This window comes from Microtus oregoni, unplaced genomic scaffold, assembly GCF_018167655.1.
Source record: "Microtus oregoni isolate MIOR12 unplaced genomic scaffold, Mior012 000056F_ref0000123, whole genome shotgun sequence".
Lineage (NCBI taxonomy): Eukaryota > Metazoa > Chordata > Mammalia > Rodentia > Cricetidae > Microtus > Microtus oregoni.
Window position 1 is genome coordinate 11,633,536 of NW_024543832.1, and position 23,664 is coordinate 11,657,199.

The 23,664-nt window shown below is 43.1% G+C and overlaps 1 protein-coding gene across 2 annotated transcripts in view; it reads left to right on the plus strand.

The window, feature by feature from the left end:
• The first annotated feature begins 14,444 nt into the window (after positions 1-14,444).
• Vcl (vinculin) overlaps positions 14,445-23,664 on the plus strand; it is a 92,846-nt gene continuing 83,626 nt past the window's right edge. Inside the window, exon 1 of one of the 2 annotated variants that reach the window (XM_041638995.1) lies at positions 14,445-14,708. In XM_041638995.1, the coding sequence (XP_041494929.1) occupies positions 14,541-14,708 (168 nt within the window). In that variant the 5' untranslated portion in view covers positions 14,445-14,540. The remainder of the gene's footprint in view (positions 14,709-23,664) is intronic. The other variant, XM_041638996.1, reaches the window with a different exon arrangement.

The window sequence follows — 23,664 nt, forward strand, 5'->3', positions numbered from 1 at the left end:
TCTAGGAAGGTGAACATCCAAACTGGCTAGGCTCCCACAAAGCCAGAACATGAAGTAGGATCAAAACCCCGTGCCATTGTCCTTGGCTTCTCATCAGCCCTCATTGCTCGCCATGTTCAGAGAGTCTGGTTTTATCCCATGCTTTTTCAGTCACAGTCCAGCTGGCCTTGGTGAGCTTCCAATAGATCAGCCCCACTGTCTCAGTGGGTGGGTGCACCCCTCGTGGTCCTGACTTCCTTGCTCATCTTCTCCCTCTTTCCGCTCCTCATTGGGACCTTGGGGGCTCAGTCCAGTGTTCCAGTGTGGGCCTCTGTCTCTATCTCCATCCATCATCAGATGAAGGTTCTATGGTGATAGGCAAGATATTCGTCAGTATTGCTATTGCTATAGGATAGGGTCATTTCAGGTTCCCTATCCTCAGCTGCCCAAGGAACTAACTGGGGACAAGGGAACCCTCATCCATTGCTGGTGGGAATGCAATCTTGTGCAACCACTTTGGAAATCAGTGTTTCGGTTTTTCAGGAAATTTGGGATCAATCTACCCCTAGACCCAGCAATACGACTCTTGGGAATATACCCAAGAGATGCACTATCATATGACAAAAGCATTTGTTCAACTATGTTCATAGCAGTATTATTTGTAATAGCCAGAACCTGGAAAAAACCGATGCCCTTCAATGGAAGAATGGATGAAGAAAGTGTGGAATATATACATATTAGAGTACTACGTTGCGGTAAAAAACAATGACTTCTAGAATTTTGCATGCAAATGGATGGAAATAGAAAACACTATCCTGAGTGAGGTAACCCAGACCCAAAAAGATGAACAGGGGATGTACTCACTCATAATTGGTTTCTAGCAATAAATAAGGGTCACGGAGTCTACAATTGGTGAACCTAAAGAAGCTAAATAAGAAGGTTAACCCAAGGAAAAACATATAGTTATCCTCTTGGCTATGGGAAGTAGACAAAATTGCCAGGGAGAAAATTGGGATCTTGGGGTTGGGGTGCGATGGGGGTAAGGGGAGATGGGGAGAGAAAAATGAGAAGGGGAGGATGGGGGGAACTTGGGGAAACAGGATGATTGGGATAAAGGAAGGTTGGATAGGGGAGCACGGAAGCACAATTCTTAGTTAAGGGAGCCACTTTAGGGTTGGCAAGAGACTTGAACCTAGAGTGGCTCCCAGGTGCCCCGGGCGATGTCTCCAGTTAGTTCCTTGGGCAGCTAAGAAAGGGGTTTTTAAGGGAAGATACCACAACCCAGTAATCCAAAGAGGGTAGGGAGGTCATTGAAAATTCCAAAAATACCAGTGATAATCACAAGGGGGTAACTCCCTGTTTCTCAAGATTATAATCAGCTAGTTCCTGAAACAGAGTATTCTAAAAATACCAGTGATAATCACAAGGGGGTAACTCCCTGTTTCTCAAGATTATTCTCAAGATTATAATCTAACGTTATCTTCAGCTAGTTCCTGAAACAGGGTCATTGAACCTAGACTTTTGGTTCTATTTTTCCTGCTAGAGGGGTCTGGATTATCCAGGTCTTTGATTGGCTGAATTGAAGCTCAATGCAAATGAGAGAGGACAATCTTTATGGAATCTACCAATGTATGTCAATCAAATCCAAGGTCATCTTCACAGAAACAACCAGAATGTTTGACCAAATGTATGAGGTGCCCCACAACCCAGCCTGACACAAAAGAGACTTCAATATTTTTAAAAATATACATATCCATCAAAAATGTAAGCTGGGTGGTGGTGGTGCAGGCCTTTAATCCCAGCACTTGGGAGGCGGAGGCAGGTGGATCTCTGTGAGTTTGAGGCCAGTCTGGTCTACAAGAGCTAGTTCCAGGACAGGCTCCAAAGCTACAGAGAAACCCTGTCTCGAAAAAACAAAAAAGCAAAACAACAACAACAAAAATGTAACCTGTAGCCAAGTAATGGTGGCACACGCCTTTAATCTCAGCATTTGGGAGGCAGAGGCAGGCAGATCTTTGTGAGTTAGAGGCCAGCCTGGTCTACAAGAGTGAGTTCTAGGACAGCCAGAGCTGTTAAATAGAGAAACACTGTCTTAAAAAAAGTAACCTGTAAATTAGGAACAGTTAAGAGATTTAAGAGATTAATAATTACTTCTAATAAAAGGGAATGATCAATATACTGTAATAAAAGCTATGTAAACACATTTTCTCTCTGATGTACTTTTGGGTTGACTATATTTGAGTGTATGTGGGTGTTACTCCTGTACACTGTGTAAATTATGTCCTGACTGGTTTAATAAAGAAACTGGCTGGCCAGGCAAGATAAGGTTAGGTGGAAAAGTCAAACTGAGAATGAAGGGGAGAAGAAGGGTGAAGTCAAGGGAGATGTGAACCAGCCACAGAACAAGCACAACATATAGAAAATGAGATAACAAGCCTTGAGCCACATGGCAAAGCATAGGTAGAAATATGGGTTAATTTAAATGTAAGAGTTAGCTAGTAATAAGCCTGAGCCACTGGTCAAGCATTAATAATATAAGCCTCTGAGTCAGCTACGGGTTGGAGCAGGGCAAAGAAACCTCCGTTTATCTGAGATTTCTTCACTTGCACAGGACAGGGCAGGACAGAGGGACCTCTGCTTACATGTGGGCTCTTCACTTGCACACATTCCTCTTCACTTGATTATGTATGGTGCAGCACTGCCACAAAGTACCAGAGTGGATCTGCCTTTCCACACTTTGTGACCTTTGCATCTAAATGCTGGCACTACTGGGCATGTTACAGAGGAGCTATCTCACCACATCTGACATCTTGCTTTGGGTGCTATCCCTTCTTTTAATTAACTTCTTTAAGTTCTAGAAATGTGGCAGCAGTTTATTAAATAGCATATGTAGCCTTTAAAAAATAATAAAAATGTTTCCCATCCAATCTATTCCTGGACCCATGTAACTGTTCCTCTAGGACACCATCACTACAGAAGAATCATTCATTTCAGGAGCTGCCTGGCTGAAATCTTCATACAGGCACAATGCTTTCTGGTTGCCATCAATTAGAACACATTGTTCACGTTCTCCATGCACAAATGTAACGAGTTTTCCATCTTTATTAAGCACTGTGGTAGTTTGAAAGAAAATGGCCCCCATGGGGAGTGGCACTATTGGGAGGTGTGGCTTTGTTGGAGTGGGTGTGGCCTTGTTGGAGGAAGTGTGTCACTGTGAGGGTGGACAAGTTTCTCTTATGCTCAAGTTATGCCCAATGTGGCACAGAGTTGCTCTGCTGCCTGCAGATAGAGATTTAGGACTCTGAGCTCCTTTTCTAGCACCATGTCTGCGTGACAGTAAAACTAGGATGATCTGCTCCTCTTCTTCATAATTTCACTGGTCAGAGATTAGTTCCTACTAATTATTTAGCAAACTCAGTATATCAATTGTTTTTTCTCCTTAAGTCAGGAACTTTTACCTTTCCACAGGCAGTACATTACAGTTCTCTTTGGTATACCCGAATTACCAGTATGACTACTTTTGTGTGCTAAGTAAAATAAAGCATATTTGAACACAATCCCTGTGGTAGGTGATTTGATAAATGAGATGACTAAGTGACTAAGGATGGGTATCATTTACAGTGTGGATACAGTGGACAAAGGGATGAGTCATGTTGGCAGAGCAGGAAGATAGAAGATTTTATCATACTACTCAGAAGAGCACACAGTTTCAAACTTGTAAATGATTTCTGGATTGTCTACTTGGTGCCTTTGGATTGTAATTGACTGAGTAATAAAACGGCTGAAAGCATAACCACGGATAAGACTCACCTGCTCCCGCATCACTCCTCTCTAATGTGTGTATCTATGCATATATCCAGGACTTCCTAAACTTTTTCTTTCGAGACTCCTTTCACCCCGTACACAGGTATATTAAAATAAGTATACAGACACTAACATTTACTGTTAATAAATAAATGTACTTTAAGACCGTCTCATTTGGAGTTACCATTGCTGTGATGAAACACCATGACCATTAATAACTTGGGGAAGAAAGTGTTTATTTTTCTTACACTTTCACATCTCAGTCCTTCATTGAAGGAAATCAGGACAAGAACTCAAGGCAGGAACTTGATGTAGGATTCCCCTTTGTGTGCCGTGAATGTTTTCTTACCATTGGTTAATAGAGAGGCTGTGTTGGGCCTATGGCAGAGCAGAATAAAACCAGGCGGGAAATTCAAACAGAGATATAAGAGAGAAAGAGGGCAGAATCAAGCAGATGCCACGTAGTTGCCGAAGGAGACAGACACCCCTGGACCTTACTGGTAAACCATGAGCCTCGTGGTAAAATACAAAATAATAGGAATGGGTTAATTTAAGATGTGAAAGTTAGTTAATAAGAAGCCTGAACTAATAGGCTGAACAGTGCTGTAATTAATGTAGTTTCTGTGTGATTATTCGTGTCTGAGCAGTCAGGAAATGAACGAGCAGCCTCCGCCCACAGGAACTGAAGCAGAAGCCGTGGAGGAACACTGCTAACTGGCTTGTTGATAGCACCAGAACCATCAGCCCAGGGGAGGCCATGCCTGCAGTGGGCTGGCCCTCACACATCAATCACCAGGCAAGAAAATGCCCCAGAGGCTTGTCTACAGGTCAGTTTGGTGGGGATATTTTTTTCAGTGGAGGTTCCCTTTACCAAATGACTCTAGTTTGTGTCAAGTTTGATAAAACTACCCATCACAAAGGCAGTGCTCTGATATATATATATAAAATTTATTAGAGTTGTAAGACAATTTGCATGCTAATGAGATGGGTATACTTGTTCGTTTTTACAAAAATATTGTTTTGGTTAAATATTTGATAACACAAGACATGGAGGATCAATTTTTGTCAGAGTTGGCTGGCATTTTTATTTTGTTTGTTCATTTATTTATTAGTTTATATGTATGCGTGATTCTATTTTATTTTCATTTACTTCCCTTTCCCACTGCCTGCACCATGCCTCCAGCCTCAACAGATGAAAAATATCTCCTTCCTTACCCCAGCCTTCAAGGTGAAGTTCCTTGTGGTGTTTCTCTAAACCCATCACAAATGCTAAATGGAGATGCTCTCGGTTCTAACACCATACACTGAAGGGAAGGAAAACACCTGAAGATCTGTTCCTGTGCCCCAGGAAGCAGCAAGTACCTTCACTAGGAGAGCTAAAGCTTTGTCTAGTTTTGGTCTTAGCTTAATTGGGCAGAATTTGCCACTTGGCTACCCTACTTGCAGAGGAACCTGAGTAATTTAGTATAGTTTGCCAGGTTCTGAAGAAGAAAGAAAATTTGAGTGGATATCTAATCGTCTTTTTAGATACATTGGTTCACTCATTAGAGTTAGATAGGGGTCTACCCCCCCCCCTTTTTAAAAAACATATTTGACTCATTCTACAGGTTGTATTTTCAAAATATTCTTCTTATGATGTGAAATTAATATTGCTTTCTTAGAGTTAAAATGATGTATAACTTAATGTTCCTGCCACTAATCTTTTCTAGAGCTAAATGATGCCCCTTATAAACCCACCTTACAACTTTGTTTACTAAGAAAAATTCTTTAACTTTTAACATATTTATGAATTATAACCCTTGGCAATGTTAAAAAGAAGAGCTAGAGAGACGGATCAGAGGTAAGAGCACTGGCTGCTCCCAGAGGATCTGGGTTCAGTTCCCAGTACCTGCATGGTGGTGCACAAACATCAGTCACTCCAGTTCCAGGGGATCCTTCTGGCCTCTAAAGGCACCGGGCATGTATGTGCTGTGTAATATAAATGCAGATAAAATACATATATGCATACATAGAATAAGAATAAATATTTTGGGCCATGTGTAGTGGTATAAACCTTTAATCCCAGCACTTAGGAGGCAGAAGCAGTAAGATCTCTATAAGTTCAAGGCCAGCCTATTCTACACAGCAAGTTCCAGGCCAACTGAGATATAGTGAGACCTGGACTCAAAAAAAAAGGTGGTGGTGGAGAATGTTGGTGAGATGACTCAATAGTTTTTAATTACTCTTGCAGAGGACCTGGGCTCAAGTTACCCACAGCAGGAGGCTCACAACCACCTCCAGTTATACTCCAGTTATAGGGGATCTCTCCAGATGCCAAGAATACCTGCACATGATGCGCATACCTACACACAGACAGACACACAGACAGACACAAACACACAGACACACAGACACCCCCACAGACACAGAGATACACAGACAGACATACAGAGACAGACACACAGACACACATATAGACACACACAGACCCACACATAGACAAACACACAGACACACACAGACACAAATCTACACATAGACAGACACAGAGACATACAGAGACACATACAGACACAGACCCACACACAGACACACAAACACACAGACACACAGACACCCCCACAGACACACAGAAATACAGACAGACATACAGAGACAGACAGACACACAGACACACATATAGACACACACAGACTCACACATAGACAGATACACAGACCAACACACAGACACAAACCTACGCATAGACAGACACAGAGACATACAGAGACACATACAGACACAGACCCACACACAGACAGACACATGCAGACACACACAGAGACAGACACACATACACACAGACAGACACACATAGACAGACACACAGACCCACATACAGACACAAAGACAGACACACATACACATAATTAAAAAAACTCTTAGAAAGAAAGGAGTGGTTTATTATCACCTATTTGAGATGTAACTAGAGGGCCTCCCAAAGTCCCATTTATACCCACAGGAAACTTCCTGTGGTTCATAAAGAAGTCCATGCTGTCCTATCAGGTGTGTTTTTGCTCTCTCTTGGAGCACCTCTATTTCTATTTTTAATAAATTCAACTTTGCTTTGTATTTACCTTGCTCTGAAATGAATTTCTCTGTCAAAGCCACAAATCTCAGTTTTGCCTAGGTGGAGGCCTCTGAGGAGAACCCAGGCAGGTGCTGGTGTGGTGTGTGGAGCTGTGTCCCCCTCACTGATGTGACCCTGCTATAGACAGACACTATCTCACTGCGGTCTCAAGACAGGTTTGAGAACAACCCGTCAACTCACATGCAAATTCCTCCACTACAGAAGTCATGAAAGCTATGAAGAATTCTTGTTTAGCAGTGATTTATACCCAGAAGTAGACAACTAATATACCTCTGAACAATACTGGATTTCATGAGCTAAAGAGCAAAGAGAGAGTTTATACTGAGCAGACAGCCAACACAGTTTGTCCCTCTCACAACAATAATAAATGAATTAAATAACACTTCAAAGCCTTTAAAAATAAAAACTTATAATTTAATTTTTTTAATGTGTATGGATTTTTGCACTTATCCATATCTATATATCTGTGTATCAGATGTGTGCTGATTCTTGTGGAGGTCAGAAAAGGACATCAGACCCCTGGAACTGGATTTACAGATAGTTGTGAGCTACCATGTGGGTGCTGAGTATTGAACTCAGGTCCTCAGCAAGAGCAGCCAGTGCTCTTAATCATTAAGCCATCCCCCTCCAATCCAAATTTACAAATATTTTTAAGAGTATTATTTAGAATAGTAAAATTATGGAGACAACCAAATGTCCAACAGTAGGGAAATAGTTAGATAAATTGATTTTTATATTCTTTGAATGTTACATGTATAATCAATGTTTATGTATACACACACACACATATATGATCAAGTTTTTAAATTAAGTGTTGGTGCACTCCTGTAATTCCAACACTTGAGAGTCAGAGGCAGAAGTTAAGAAGTTAAGATATTCCTGAACTATAAACTGATTTTGTGGCCAACCTGGTTTATATGAGACCCTATCTCAAAAAATATTTTAAAAACTATTCAATAGCATGGGCATACTTGATACACTAATGTTAAGATGAAGATAGCGGGAATGAAAACTGAACACTATATGCTTTTAAGGGCTAGATTTTATGGAAGAAATATATGATAGAAACTTGAGCATATACACACATGAACAGAAAAAGGACTAAAGAGGACATGCTAAAATGTCAACAGTAGTTTGTTCTAGGAACTGGATCTTTACATTCTATTCATAGCCTCCTTTATAGCTCTCATGCAGTACGCGAGACAGCAGTGTAGAGGCTGGGAGATTACTCAGAGGCTAAGAGCGTGTGCTGCTCTTTCAGTGGATAACAGATTAGTTCCTAACACCCCAGTCCTGCAGCTTACACCCTCCTGTAACTTCAGCTCCAGGGGAGCTAACCACCTCTTCTGAATGACATGGTTACTTATACTCATATGCACATAGCCACACACAGGTACACACATATACATACAATAATAAAAATAAATCTTAAAAAACTGAAATACAATTAAAATGTGTGAAAATTATAAAACACATAAATTAAAATTACTTAAATGCACATAAAATTAAAAAAATGGTCAAGAAAAGAAAAAGCCACATTGTTCTTTTCAAAGCGATAGGGGAAGTTTGTGGTTTGGGGTGGGGATGTGTCAGTGTTTGGGAGGGGAAAGCAGAGCTACTAACCAAGCCACTGTGTGGGGACATGTGGGAAAGGGGCTGGTAAGGTGGGGTGGTCTAGACAGAGAAAGGAGGTTCATCTGAGGTAAGGTGGGACATGCGGTCAGTATGTGTCTTAGACACGTTGCTGATATACGGCAGTCCAAAATCTAATCACAAGCGAAGTATAAAAACTAAGAGAGAAACTGAATGTCTCGACTAAATATAGAACTCTAAACTTGACCAACATTTCCACAAACCTCATTCACAACTGTTAGTCACTATGTCTCAATTTCTCAACCTGGTTACTTCCTGTTTTTCACATTCCTCGGAGTTGCTATGGACTTCAAAGAAAAGAAAATCTCTTGTGCTATAGAGTAGTGCGTACCACCATCAGGCGGTGCTAGCGCACGGCTTTAATTCCAGCATTTGGGAAGCAGAGGCAGGTGGATCTCTGTAAATTCGAGGCCAGCCTGGTCTACAAAGCAAGTTCCAGGGCGGCCAGAACTGTATACAGAGAAACGCTGTCTCAAAAAACTGTTGCCACCAAAACTTTCCTAATTATTTATAACTTAGAAATGATAAAATTTAGCATATATTACAATGTTCCCTATCATTAGTGGTCTTTGGACTAATTATATAGTACAGGGTACGTTGAGGTGGCCACATTTAAGAGCAGCTGCCACACAGCCCTTGGTGTTTGAAGGTTGTAACCCTATGGAAATTTCCTTTCACATCTTTATCTGGGAGTTGCATGAACATTACTTCAGTTTGACTAACTTACGCACTGACCTGGAATATGGCCCTCCTTCAGACTTGCTCATTCTGGAATGTCTGCTCTCAGGCCTGCCTAACCAAACATAATTCATTCCACTGCCCCACAGCTTCTTTTTTATCCATAGGTGGATGGGATCTCCTACCTGGAATTTGAGCAACAAACAATCTCTAGGACCAGCTCTGTTTTATTCTTGGGAGTGGACGATATCTTAGAATCTTGCTTATCATAATTCACAAGATTTATAAATAAATAGAAAGCTCTAAGTAGAAAAGTTGGGACAAAACTCCTAAAGTAAAACTCTACCAGGAAGTTTTGAATTGCTTATTTGTGATTGCTCCAGTAATAACAATAATAGTTCTCTTTTCCTGAAGTTTTCCTGGACCCTTTGTTGCTTGATTTCAGAAAGGGTCTCATGTGAGCTGACCTTGAACCCCCTATGTTGTAGAAGATGATCTTGAATTTCTAATCCTCCTACTGCAGTCTCCAGAGTTCTGGGATTACAGGCATAGGCCACCATACTTGATTTATGTGGTACTCCAAGTCAAACTCAGGATCTCATGGATGCTAAGGCAAGTACTCTGCAAACTGAGAATTATCCTCTGTCCTCCTGGACTCTATATAAATTATTTCACTGATTCTCATGTAAAATCTATGAAGCTTGTCTTATCTTTACTTCAGAGAGAAGAAAAGCCACTTATGAGATCTTTACCTTGGTCAAGCTGTAAAGCAATGATTCTGAGTTTTTGTTCTTTGTGCGTTTAACCTATCTGTATGTATGTTTAGTTTGGGAAGCACAAGGTAGTAAGTTGGTCTGGGTCCAGACTCTGGAAGGCATTGGTGATAACATATATTAACAAGAATCAAGAAGGATGTGAGAGGATGCATGAGAATGTGGGAGAACAGTAGTGGATACTGATGAGGAAGAGGGGGAGCCAAGGACTGTGGAAAGTGGTGTCTTAGGAAGTTAACATGGCTAGTAATGAGCGATTTGTACTACAAAATTGGATGCAGGGATGATATGCGACAGGTAAGAATAATACATATTCAAGCCTCTGAATTTTACTGCAAACTTGCAGGAAATATATAGAATAAAGGAAGGCATTGAGCTTCTCATAAGTATTCTATCAGTAAAGTGCTGGGAGGAACAGTAGTTTACAGAAAAAATGTACACTGGTTAACTGTTCAAAGCATGTTACACCAAAGCTGATGATCTGAGTTCAATACCTGGGTTCCACATGGTAAAGGAGGGAACTGACTACAGCAGGTTGATTCTCTGAATTTCATGTGTGTGCCCTGGCAAGAATAAATTCATGTATCATGTCCCCCACCATATACATACATAAATTAATCTAATAGAAATTAATTTTAAAGAAAAAAAATACATACAGTTTTATCATCTACATACTATTCTTCAGACAAAGTAACATGCAGAGAAAACCCCTTTGGCATCTACCTTAGCTACTTTTCTATTCCTGTATTCCTGTGACAAAACACCGTGACCAAAGTAACTTATTAAAAAAGCATTTAATGGGGGCTGGAGAGATGGATCAGTGGTTAAGAGCACTGACTGCTCTTCAGAGGACCCGGGTTCAATTCCCAGCACCCACATGGCAGTTCACAACTGTCTGAAGATCTACTTGCAGGGGATCTGACACCTTCACACCAATGCACATAAAATAAAGCTAAATAAACCCTAAAAAATATTAAAAAAAACATTTAATTTGGGGGCCCATGGTTGCAGAGGGTTAATCCATGATTATCACAGTAGGTCATCATAGCCTGAGGAAGGCGTGGTACTGGAATAGTAGCTAGAGCTTACATCTGGTCCACAAGCACAAGAGAGAGAGAGAGAGAGAGAGAGAGAGAGAGAGAGAGAGAGAATGAGTACATGGGAATGGCACAGACTGTTGAAGCTTCAAAGCCTATCCCCAATGACACACCCTCTCCAGCAAAGCTACACACACCTCCTAATCCTTCTGTGTACTGGGTGGTTTTGTGTGTCAACTTGACACAAATTAGAGTCATCAGAGAAAGGAGTCTCAGCTGAGGAAACGCTTCAAAGAGATCCAACTGTAAGGTATTTTTTCATTTAGTGATTAATGGGGGAGGGCCCAGCCCAAGGTGGGCCGTGCCATCCCTGGGCTGCTGGTCCTGAGTTCTGTAAGAAGGTGGGTTGAGCAAGCCATGGGAAGCAAGCCAGTAAGCAGCTACCTTCATGACCTCTGCATCAGCTCCTGCCTCCGGGATCCTGCCCTGCTTGAATTCCTGTCTTGACTCCCTTCAGAGATGAAAAGCAATGCTGAAGTATAAGCCAAATAACTCCCCCTACACCCCAACTTTCCTTTCGGTCATGGTGTTTTGTCATAGCAGTAGAAAATCTAACTAAGGCACTTTCCCAAACAGTTCCAACAACTGGGGACGAATTATTCAAACATATGAGCCTATGGGGAGAGCATTCTCATTCAAATCACAATAGCATGTCGTAGGACTGTACAGAATTTTTTACATTAGTTTTTGTTAATTTTTTATTTTATTGTTTTATGTATATGAGTGTTTTGCCTGCATGTATGTCTGTGTACCACTTGTCTGCAGTCCTGCAGAAACCAGAAGTAGGTATTGGAGCCCTTGGAACCCGACCTTCAGATGACTGTGAGCTGCCAAGAGGATCCTGGGTCCTCTGGAAGAGCAGCCAGTGCTCTTAATCATTTAGCCATCTCTCCAGCCCCTTTATGTTAGTTTTTGATGAATTTCTATAGGATAGAGGGAAAGGGTATTTCTGGGGCACTACTGACTTATTAAAAGTCAGTAATAGTCAGACCTATTAACAGCTATGTTGACTCAGCCTGGTTACTGGGTTTGCAAACAGTGCAGTTGCATAGAGCGTGCACTCAGAAGCACTTCATGTTGGTGCTTGCTGTCTTTAAGTTTTATCTTCTAGTCTGGCATATAGAAAAAAATTCTAATGGGAAAATTGAGCCTTCTGTCACCTGTCTTGGATAGGTTTTCAGCTGCTGGCTCACCTGTCCTTTGGCCCTGACCAGCCTCCATTTCCCTGATTTGGCTCAGTCATCATTGCCCTCTGCCCTTCCTTGGTCAAGGTTCAGTGTGTGCTCCCTCCAGTGTCTAGGGATGAGACACATAGTAGCTGTTCCCGAAAGGTATCAGTGCCACAGTATGTTTGAGGATGAATTCAATGCGGGTAAATTATTGAGTGTGTCTCCACAGATGTTTTAATACCCTTGAAGATCACTCATTTGCTGTAGGCTGCAGCCAGGAGGTCTGTGGGAAATGCCTGCCTTGAATTCTTCCTAGCAGGTAGCAGAAGAATTGTAAGTTTGTAGAATGCAGGGGCCCCCAGTTCTGGAAAGGTTTGTCCTTAACCCAGAGCTACTCTTCTGTCCAGAAGATAGGTCAGTTAGCAACAAGGAAACACAGTGGTAAGCTGAGAGACTCCACTGAAAGAGGTCTGAGGTTGAGTGGCTCAGGGACTTCTTATCAAAATACAAGCCTCTTCAAGTGTGGATGAGCCTCTGTGTGTTATACACTTCTTTAAATTTCTCAGGTTATTTATTAAGGTGGTTTTGTTGGTTTTGTTTTTGAGACAGTATCATTGTAGCGCAGGCTGGCATCAAACTTGGTAGGTAACTGAGGAAGACCTTGAACTTCTGATCCTCTTGCTCCTCTCTCCTGGGTGCTAGGATTATAGCGGCACTCTGCCATACCATGCCCTGTTTATGTGATGTTAGGGATTGACCTAAAGTTTTGTGTATGGTTGACAAGTACTCTCTATGAGCTGAGTTTGTCTTCAACTCAAGAGAAAGTTCAAGACTTGGCAACATACAGCACAGACAGGGGCATATACTGCTAGAGAAAAACAGCTTTAAAAGCTGGTCGAGGCAGATGTGGCTTGGCCTGCAAATGTGAGATCCTGAGATAGTTTTCTTTGACTTGAGGAACCTTTATTTGAAGACATTAATGAAGGTGTTTCCTCTCAGAATGAGGAAGCTTAGGCAAGAGAATTTGAGGTTAGGAAGACATACAGATGTCTTAAATGTGGTGAGAGTTGAGCAATTCGGGCTATTTATCAACGTGTAAAATGTACACAATTTTGCACTTTCACTTCACTGTTTTCTTTTTGAGATGGGATCTTGTTGCCCACTGGAACTTCATTCTCAGATGACCCGACTACTTCTGCCTCTGGAGTGCTGCTGTAACTACAGAGATGCTCCTTAAAATATAAAAAAGAGCCCTCCTCCCCGAAGGTCGCCCGTAGCTCAGGCTGGCCTCAAACTTGCTCTGCAGCCGAGGATGACCCTGACCGTCTAATTCGCCTGCCTAGTGCTGGAATACAGGCCGCTCTATCACGGCTGATTTTATTTAGTGCTGGGAACCAAACCTAGGGCTTTACGTATGCTAAGCAAACACTTTACCAGCAGAACCAAATCTAAGTTGATGTGCAGGAGTGGAGCACCACAGTCACTAAATCAGAGGAGGTAGACCTCTATTTCTCCAAAGTGAAGGGTTGCCAGGTAATTTTCATCAAATCTCTAGTTCTAAGAAAACGTTCTCATTTATTTAGAAAATAGATACTTGCAAGTGAACGCGTACGCAGGAGGTCTAGAAAGTGTCACACCAAACAAACGGCTGTGATATCTGGGGCCGGGGAGTCCTCACGTTTCTGGGTGTATTTTTGTTGTCTGGTCTTCTGAATCACTGGGAGGAGACCGAAGAGGGAAAGTTGAGCACCCTGCGGGGAGAACTAGGGTTAGGGGGTCTTCACTGACGCCAGCGCTGCCAGAGGTGAGGAGATCCCGCCCCACTGAGGTGATCCTGCGGAGGGGCGGAGCTCCGTCACTCCGAGGCGGGAGGCGGGCCTGAGGGGCGGGGCCACAGACTGCAGCCGCGCGCTCCGCTCCCACCATGCCCTTATAAGGAGCGCCCCGCGAGAGGGTTCGGGAATCCGGTCGTGATCCCTGCGGCGCAGCCCCGATCCCAGGCCCCTCCCTTGGGAATGGGGGCGGGGCGGGACTTTGGCGGTGCGGCCTTGGAGGCGGGGCTTCTTGAAGCAGGACCAATAGAAGCCGCAGTCGAGGCCTGGGCGGCGTTGCCATTGGGCGCAGCGACGTGACAGGGCGGGGCGCCCGTGGGGCTGGGCACGCCGAGGGAAGCCCGGACTCTGGTCGGCGCTCCGAGTCACTCTCTCCCCGCAGGCTCCCGGCCCCGCTGATCCCAGTTTCCCGTCGCCCGCGGTTCGCCGCCCCGCTAGCCGCCGCGATGCCGGTGTTTCACACGCGCACGATCGAGAGCATCCTGGAGCCGGTGGCGCAGCAGATCTCGCACCTGGTGATTATGCACGAGGAGGGCGAGGTGGACGGCAAAGCCATTCCTGACCTCACCGCGCCCGTGGCCGCCGTGCAGGCGGCCGTCAGCAACCTCGTCCGGGTGAGCGCGCCGGGCCTGGGACTGGAGCGCGGGCGGGAGACATCCCTCGGGTCCCGGTCCGCCTAGTTGCTTGCATTCGTAGGCTGCCTTGCCTGTGGCTCTGCGCGGAGTGGGCGCCAGGGCGGGTGTTGTGGTTTCAACGGCTGATTTCTCTATGCCGTGACCTTGAGCAAGCCACCGAGTCTGTCGGGGACTCAGTTTCCTCATCTATAAAATGGGGGCAGTCATCAGAAAGCCTGCCTTGGGGCTGTGTTGTGTTTTATTTGTAAAGTGCGTACCGTGTGTGTGCCCATAGTAGGTTCCCAAGAAGTGATAGTCGTTAGGTTGTCGGACGGTCCCTCCCCTGGGCAGGCTCACGTCCCTGAATTGACTACCTTGCCCTCAGCTCCTTTTTAGGCCTCTCGTGTCCAGCCTGTGGGTGGGTTCTCTTACGGACTCCCTGCCTTTCCTTCCAAGGATTCTTATTTGCACCCGGTCGCTCGCCTTTCTGATACTTCTTTCCCCCTGAGACCCACCCTCCCCAGGGCTCCTGGTGTCTGACGTCCACCCTCCCCCCCCCCCCCCCCCCGCCCCACTTGGCTTCCTCCTGTGTCTGCCGCCACCTCCTTCCCTCCGGGCCTTTTCGCTCACACCTCCGGCACTCTGACACCTTTACGCAGTAACTCCTAACCGGGAGCCCTGCTTTTCTCCTGCCTGACCCCGTAGCCATTCATTTTATTCCTTCCTTGAAGCTTTCCACCCAGCTTTACTTGCTGTCAAACGGCTTCCTCCCACTGGGGCCTTTCCAGATTCGGGGGAGGGGGGGCTCCTCCTCTGCCCCTCCTCTGGCAGGAAGCAAGATGGAGCTGCTGTGAGAGGCCTGTGGAATCTGCAGCCCCTGCCTGAGGAAAGGCTGGGGCGTCCTTTTTCAAAGTCTGCACTTTCCTGCTGGCCACCGGCTCTGCACTGATCTCTGTAGCCCACAGTTGTAGTAACTAAGGTGCAGCCCACTTCTGGAATGGGAAAAGAGTCCCTTAACCGTTCCCTGGCTGATGTCACACTTGCTCTAGGCTGGGTGTGACTCAGAGCAACTCAGGAAAAGTTCACACAGCTTCGGAACTGAGCTGTGTAAACCGTGTCGGGTGGTTGATAGGTAACTGTCAGTCGGGCGGGGCTCGGGCTATTTATCTGATTGTAGGACTTTAGTGCTCTTCCTGGGCCTTCAGAGGCCCTGGGCTGTTTCTCGCATTTCTGGAGACGAGTAGCTAGGAAGCGCGGGCGGGGAAAGGGGGCGGCAAGGGAGGAGGGACGAGAGGAGGAATTGACCTCAGACCAAATTCCTTTTTTTTTCTGTACAGATTAAGTAAGAAACTATTGAGTAGGAGCACTGCATTCATTCAGACTATCTCGTTCTTCTTCTCGTTGTAACTAATTTTAATCTCAGAGTCACAGTACATTCTTATGTAGTGTTGTCTGACATGGCTGCATTCCAGGCCTCTGGTTTTTCAACAAATGGGAAACAATGTAAAGAGACAAGGTAATGGTGTCCTTCCATGTTGTACTTGAGGAAACGGAATCTTAAAACCACATGTCGCACTTGGAACACAGCTAGTGTAATTAAGGGGTTGATAGCTGGTTAGGCTATTTAGAGAAAAGTTATTTATGAGCTTCCGTGCCATGAATTAATAAGCACTGAATGTGTGTTGTATAAAGAGTGTTGTAAGGAATCAATGGCTCTCAGGGTGTGCATGAGAATCACCAGGGGGACTTTTTAGATAGAAAGATGTCTGGTTCCCATCTTGGACTTACTAAAGGCTCTTCAGGGATAAAGTTTTTGTAGTTTTTAAAAAAGAAGCTCCGTGGGTAATTATGATGGCCATAGTCATGAGACATAAAAAAAAAAAACAAGGGCAGATATAAGATGAAAAAAATTACATACTTCCCAACACCTACAAAAGGTCTTGGATGTTGAATTAGAAAATGGAAAGGATTGGTGTTAAGATAATAAAGAAAGGTACCAGCAGGTTTCACTAAGTAGATTCTCTTTATTGCAGGTGGCAAAGGCAAGGTCGAGTGAAATTGGACTTGAAGCCAATGCATGGCATATGGGTAGTTTAACAGAAGGTCTTAACCAACAAGATGCACAAATTGGGTGGAAGGATGAGGGGAGAACGGTGTGTGAGGAAGAATACATGGTTCTTGGGATGCCAGAGACCTATCCACCTCCCCCCGTCCCCCCCACCCCCCAAACTCTGTCTCCATAGTTTTGGAGTCTGTCCTGGAACTAGCTCTCGTACACCAGGCTGGCCTCGAACTCACAGAGATCTGCCTGCCTCTGCCTCCCAAATGCTGGGATTAAAGCCTTGCATGACCATCTCCCTGTTCAACTGTTTTTCTTAAATGTTTGAATCCTATACATATCTCAAGTTCCTAACTCCTGACTGGAAAACACGATGTAAGTAGAACTACCTTTTTTTTTTTTCTGCTCCCCAGTTCCAGCCCTCAGCATTGACACACAGACGGCTCAATAAACAGGGTTAGAAGACGAATGTGTGGAAAGATGACTTAGAAGGCTTGAAGAAATTAAGGCCTAGGCTTTGAATGCTGCCTCAGAGATGGAAAAGGAATTAACTTTAAAAGTAGTAGAAAAATAATAATAACTAGATCATAGAACTCTGAGCTTGCAAAACTCCTGCTGTTTCTATAAAATAATGAAACCAAGTTTTGGGCAACTATTTCAAAATCCTTATGATCAGAGTGTTTCTTGGAAATTACTTTAGGAGGTTATGTTTTTATTCTAATGCTTCTCTTTGGAAATTTCTTTCAGTGTATGCCAAATTAGTCTTGTTGTGGTCAAGAAAATGTATGTTTGGAGTGAAATGGACATGCCGTTAGCTCACTACTTGGCATATGGCATACTCCCCAGGATACAAGACAGGGCTTCTTAAGCTTTTCTGACTTGTGACTCCTTTTGGACTGAGAAATTTTTATTCAACCGCAGGTATACAGCTACCTAAAATAGGGATATAAGACAAACATTTACCAATAAAGTCATAAGTTTATTTTAAAACATTTCTTTGGTATAGATAGAATTTTATCATTAATAAGAGGTGCAAGTAAGTTGCCTAGTAATGAGAGAGTTGTGCTTATTTACATGTAAAGAATTGAATCTTGGCTGAATACTCCATATTTCAGCAATACAGAGCATCTTCAGTGTTTTTCAGAGTTGGTATGTATTTTGATCTTATAATTAGCAGTTCTGAGAACTCTGCTTCTCATAAATATGTAGTACAGAGTGACAGAACTATGTACAAGGGCCATTTCGGAAATAGTTGGAAATCCTTAGTTCCAAGCCAAAATTCCATGTAATGATTTTCTTTTTTATGCAACTTGTCAGCAACTTAGACATCATTTTAAAAAATCAAGCATCTGAATATAACACAGTCGAAAGACATACTATTTTGATACTTACATGCTTGGGGATGATGGTCAGAAAATATTAGAAGTCTTTCTGTAATTAAACCATTATACTTCTAGAAGTGTAAAAACCTTGTTTGTGCAGTAAAAACACTTCAGTTCACAACTAATGGTAGTTCTGAGTCTGAGTGGAGTAAGGCCTTGCACAGTGCAAAATGTGCACGTTGAATGTTCAGAACCAAAGCTATGATGAGGTTGCTCCATGCAGCATGGGCAATCATGACAAGAAACAATTCCAATTTATTACATGTTTGATTTAAATGAACTTTTATTGTGGGTTGAGAAGCATTTTTACTGGTGCTACATATTTTATCCTTTCAACATTCTGGCTATGTGACCCTGTAAGATCATGACCTGCAGTTTACGAAGCTCATGTCTAAATGACTAGTGGTTATTTCTACAGTTAAAACTCATCGAAGGAAGATGAAATTCTCACTTGTTGAACATGGCCATTCCCTTATAAAACAGAAGTTTATTAAAATCTTATTTGAGTGTTAAGCCGTGGAGAACGATGCTGAATAAGTGATAATCGATTGAAAATCAGAGGTGGCATCAGGAAGTAAAACACTGGCAGTTCAGAGGGTGGGGAGATGAGTTTACGGGAGAACTAGAGAAGGCTTTGTGGAAGATACAACATTTGAGCTGATCATTTAAGATAGAGAATTGCAACATTTAAAGTAGGATAATAAATATCTTAAAATAGAAGAAATTATTCAGGCTAAGGTGCAGAATTTTCAAGTATTTGAAAAGCAAGTTTCAATTTGAATTGCTTTTAGGGCTCAGAACTCATTTGGATTTGGAGTTCCTATATCTTTTTTTTTTTTTTTTTGACAGAGTTTCACTATGTAGTCTGACTGGAACTCAGAGAGCTCTGATTGCCTCTCCTGCTCCAGTACTAGAGAATTAAAGTTGTATGCACCATGCCCTGCTCTAGTAGTCTGAAGCATAGTAGTTTGGTTCATCCACTGTATAGCCAACAACGATTTTTTTTTTCTTTCCGAGATAGGGTTTCTCTGTGTGCAGTCCTGGCTGTCCTGGGAACTCACTCTGTAGACCAGGTTGGCCTTGAATTCAGAGATCTGCCTGCCTCTGCTCCCGAGTGCATTAAAGGCGTGCACCACCACTGCCCGGCTACAATGAAGTTTTAAAATGTATTCACAGGTCTCTCTTTTAATAATAATTTATTTATTTCTATTTTATGTGCACTAGTGTTTTGCCTGCATGTATGTGTGATGTTGTTAAATTCCCTGGAACTGGAGTTACAGTTTTGAGCTGGCATGTGAGTGCTGGGACTCAAATTTGGGTCCTCCAGCAAAACAGCCAGTGCTTTTAACTGTTGAGCCATCTTTCGAGACCCTGAGTTGTTATTTTTGTTCCACACTTAACTGGGAATTTTAAAAAGATGCCTTGTGTGTGGTGTGTGGTTACACTGTGGAAATATGTGGTTTGCATGTGGAAATCCAAGATCAGTGTTGGAGTCATCCTCAGTTCTTCTGCACCTTATTCCTTGATGCAGGGTCTCCCAATCAAACCCAGAGAATACCGATCCAGTTAGGAAGGTCATTGGTTAAATAAAAAGAAACTGCTTGGTCCTCATTGGTTAGAAGATAGGTGGGAGGAGTAAACAGAACAGAACCCTGGGAGGAAGAGGATGTGAGCTCAGACTCCACAGCTCTCCTCTCAGGAGCAGACGCCTCAGAGAGATGCCATGCTCTGCTCTCCCGGGCAGACGCATGCGATGAAGCAAGCCGCCAGGTTAGACATGCTGAACCTTTCCCGGTAAGACCGGTGCTCACAGATTATTAGAGATGGGTTGATCGGGATGTGAGAATTAGCCTGTAAGGGCTAGAGCTAAAGGGCCAAGCAGTGTTTAAATGAATACAGTTTGTGTGTTGTTATTTCGGAGCATAAGCTAGCCAGGCTGCCGGGGTGCTGGGGATGCAGCCCCGCTGCTCATATTACTACAGCAGCTTGTTTCTCGGAAGAGCCCCTGTCTCTTGCTCTCTTAACACTGGAATTACAGGCAGCCCGCCACACCTATCTAGCGTTTATTTGGGTTCTGTGTGAATTACTGATCCTCTCACTTGTATAGCAAGTGTTTTAACTGGAGGTATCTCCCATGGTCCACTTAAATTTTTTTTTTTTTAAGACAGATTCACTGTGGCGCTCTAGGTGACTTAGGAGCTTTGTGTATCCCTGGTTGGACTTAAACTTGTGATCTTCCTGCCTTTGCCTTCCAGGTGCTGTGATTTTGGTATATACTACCATGCCTGGCCATGTCTTCTTTTCTGCCCGGGATCCTAAATAAGATCCTAAATAATACTATGTGTTTTTTGATTATATTCACCTCCCTTATAACCTTTTCTTGTCCCCACATTCCCATTTATCCCCTTTTAGAGCAATCTGGACTACTCAGACAGAAATTGCACCCCATTTGCTACACTTACTCATTCCTTTTTCTTTTCACCTCCATAGTCTCCCAGCTCCTGCATTTGCTTCTTCTGGACATTTCCTGTATACGGAATCATACAGTATGTGGCTTTTATGCCTGTTTCCTTTTCATTTTGCATAGTTTTTTTCTAAGGTTCATTCATAGTGTAGTATGTCTCAGAACCACCTTCTTCTTCTTCTCCTCCTCCTCCTCCTCCTCCTCCTCCTCCTCCTCCTCCTCCTCCTAATAGTCCATTGTATGGAAGCCATTTTAAACACAGAAAGCAAATTTAGCGCATTAGTAAAGCAGAGGAGAGGAGGTAGAGAAGGGAAGGGTGGGAAGTGGGAACAAAAAGGAGGGGCACCTGTTCTCAGGATGGGTTGTGGTGGACAGTGTGAGACAGTCAGAAGCCAAGGCTGCCCATCTTACAGCACCACATCTAAATGTTTCTTTTCCTTCTGTCCCTATAGCGAGCTGTCAGTCTTTGATGTGACCGTTATAGCCATGTCAGTTTTATGGAGCTTCCCCTTTGTATCTGTAGTCATATGTTGTAACTCTTCCTTGGACTCATGAAATACTTATTTTGGGGGGTTTTTGTGGCCTTGACTTTTATGTGCCTTACCCACATAAGTTTGTAGGACCAGTGATGGGATAGATAGTAGGACTGTTTTCACTTGAAACTGGTCTATGGGAAGGTCTGCTTTACTCTTTAAAGAGACCTGTAATTAATTTTGTCCCTTGTAATTATCTGTATTAACATCTGCACTCAGTTCAGTGCATGTGTGGAGGCCAGAGGTGAGGCTTGCGTGCCTTTCTCAACTGCTTTTTCACCTTAGTTTTTGAGACAGCGTCTCATTGACCTGGAACTTACAGGCTCAACTAGACTGTCTCGCTAATGAGCCCAGGAGATCTACCTTTCTTCACTCTCCAGTGCTAGCTTACAGATGGACATGTCCATGTACAACTTTGTACATGAATGATGGGGATCCGAGATCAGTTTTTCATGCTTGCATAGATAGCACTTTATCCACTAAGCCGTATCTCCAATGCCTATGAAAGACTTCAGTGTTGCTGATCCTGTAATAGTCCTGTGGGTAGATGTGAGGTCCTTATTTTATAGATACAGGAACCAAGTGTGGAGAAATTAAGTAGCCCCTGGCCCTTGCTCTCTTTCTCTGTATCCTCTGGATTTATCACTTCATTGTTCCTTGTCTGCTCAGATCAGAATGGTTAACTATCAGTGGGGAAGTTCCACCGAGATCTAGAAGCAGCAAGCGTGCTGTTAGTCACAAGTTTCCATTTGTCCTGCCTGACTGCAGTCTGCAGAGTCTGGCTTTGGCATGGCCTTCATGACAGATCATATAGAGGCTGGTGTGATGTGGGTTGCTGTTTATAGTCACACTTCAGTCTCACAACATATTTCCCACTTTCTTTTCTTCCCTCCCCTTTCTTTCTCAAGAAATAAGAATAGGTGCAGGTCAGCCTCTGAATACTTTATCTGTAAAACAGATAAAGGCTTAGTCTGTCTGTCTGTCTGTCTGTCTATCTATCGCATATCTTGAAGCCTATTAGAACTAGGTAATATTTGAAATAAGTTTGTATATTCTTTTGAAGATCATAAAGTTTCATTTGAAAAGCTTTGTCCCCGAAAGAAGATGCTTAAGAACGCAGCAGTTGTGAACTCTATTCTAATAACATTAACACTGTGTGTCTGACAGAACAGAAGGTTCCTGGAAATGGTGTCTATTTCTGCAACTATCTTTGTAATTTTAACGAAGCCCCGACCTAAATGTTTGTTTATATCTGAAAAATAGGAAATTAGCTGTTATATAAATAACATTGATATAATTCTAAATGGACAAGGTTTTGCGGGGCCCCCTCCATCCCCTTTATTGTTATGAAGAAAGAAGAAAGGGTGGTTTTAAATCCCACCTGTACAGAGATAGGGTTCACTTGGGTAGTAATAGAACACATTTTGTCTGTTTACTTAAAAATAAAGCAACCTAGGGCCCATAGAGATGGCTCAATGGTCAAGAGCACTTGTTGCACTCAGAGAGGTCTTGGGTTTGCTTCACATGGTGGTTCGTGGTCATTCATAACTTCAGTTCCAGGGGATCCAACACCCTCTTCTGACCTCCGTGAGTACCAGGCACACCTCAATACATGTAGTCAAAAACTCATGCATATAAAATAAATAAATCTAAAAATAAATGAAAATAAAGCGGCCTGTTTGTTTTATGTATTTATTTAACCATTGATGATTTATACATGTAAAATGTGTGTGCATGTGTGTGTGTGTGTGTGTGTGTGTGTATGTATACATACACATACATACATATACTCGAGAGGGCGATCATTTAAAAGCTGAGGGCCAGCAAGATAGCTTAGCAAGAAAAGGTGCTAAAGTGCTTGTTGCCAAACTTGACAACCTATCACCAGGACTGGCAAGTTTGGTTCCTGAACCTGCATGCTGGAAGGAGAGCACTGATTCCTATAAGGTACTAACTGCCGTGTGTGCTCTGCTGTGGTATTCACCTTAGCTGTTTGTCTTCTCCAGTAGCTTTTAGGGCTACGTCTGTTGTGGTCATAGACTTACAGTACAAATTTTAAAAATTTAAATGAATCTGCATAGCATTCATTTTAACGTATACAATATTAGGACCCAATGTACAATTGGTACTTCTAGTCCCTAACTTTCAAACATCTGGTATAGCTAAATTCGAAGCCTCACAAATTTATAATGGCTCTGGCTAATACAGGTCAAATATGTACTAAAGGAGGAGTGGATGGCTAACTGCCCATTGTTTGAGATAACAAAAGTGTTCAGGCTATTTTGAGTTGTGGTTTTTCTGTTTAGGAGTCATTTCAACTATGCAGGCCACTTACTAAATTCATAGCTCAAGACTATGCCTCCTATCTGGAAGAGGCATGGGTTTTGCATTCTCTTTTTGGGAGTGCCTTTAAAAAATTTAACTATTTAGACCAGGTGTTCGTTCCTCTATCATTTGGAGCCCTGCTGGTTACAGTGTAGCCTCATATGATGAGTCATGAATTCCGCAGTAAAGAGCT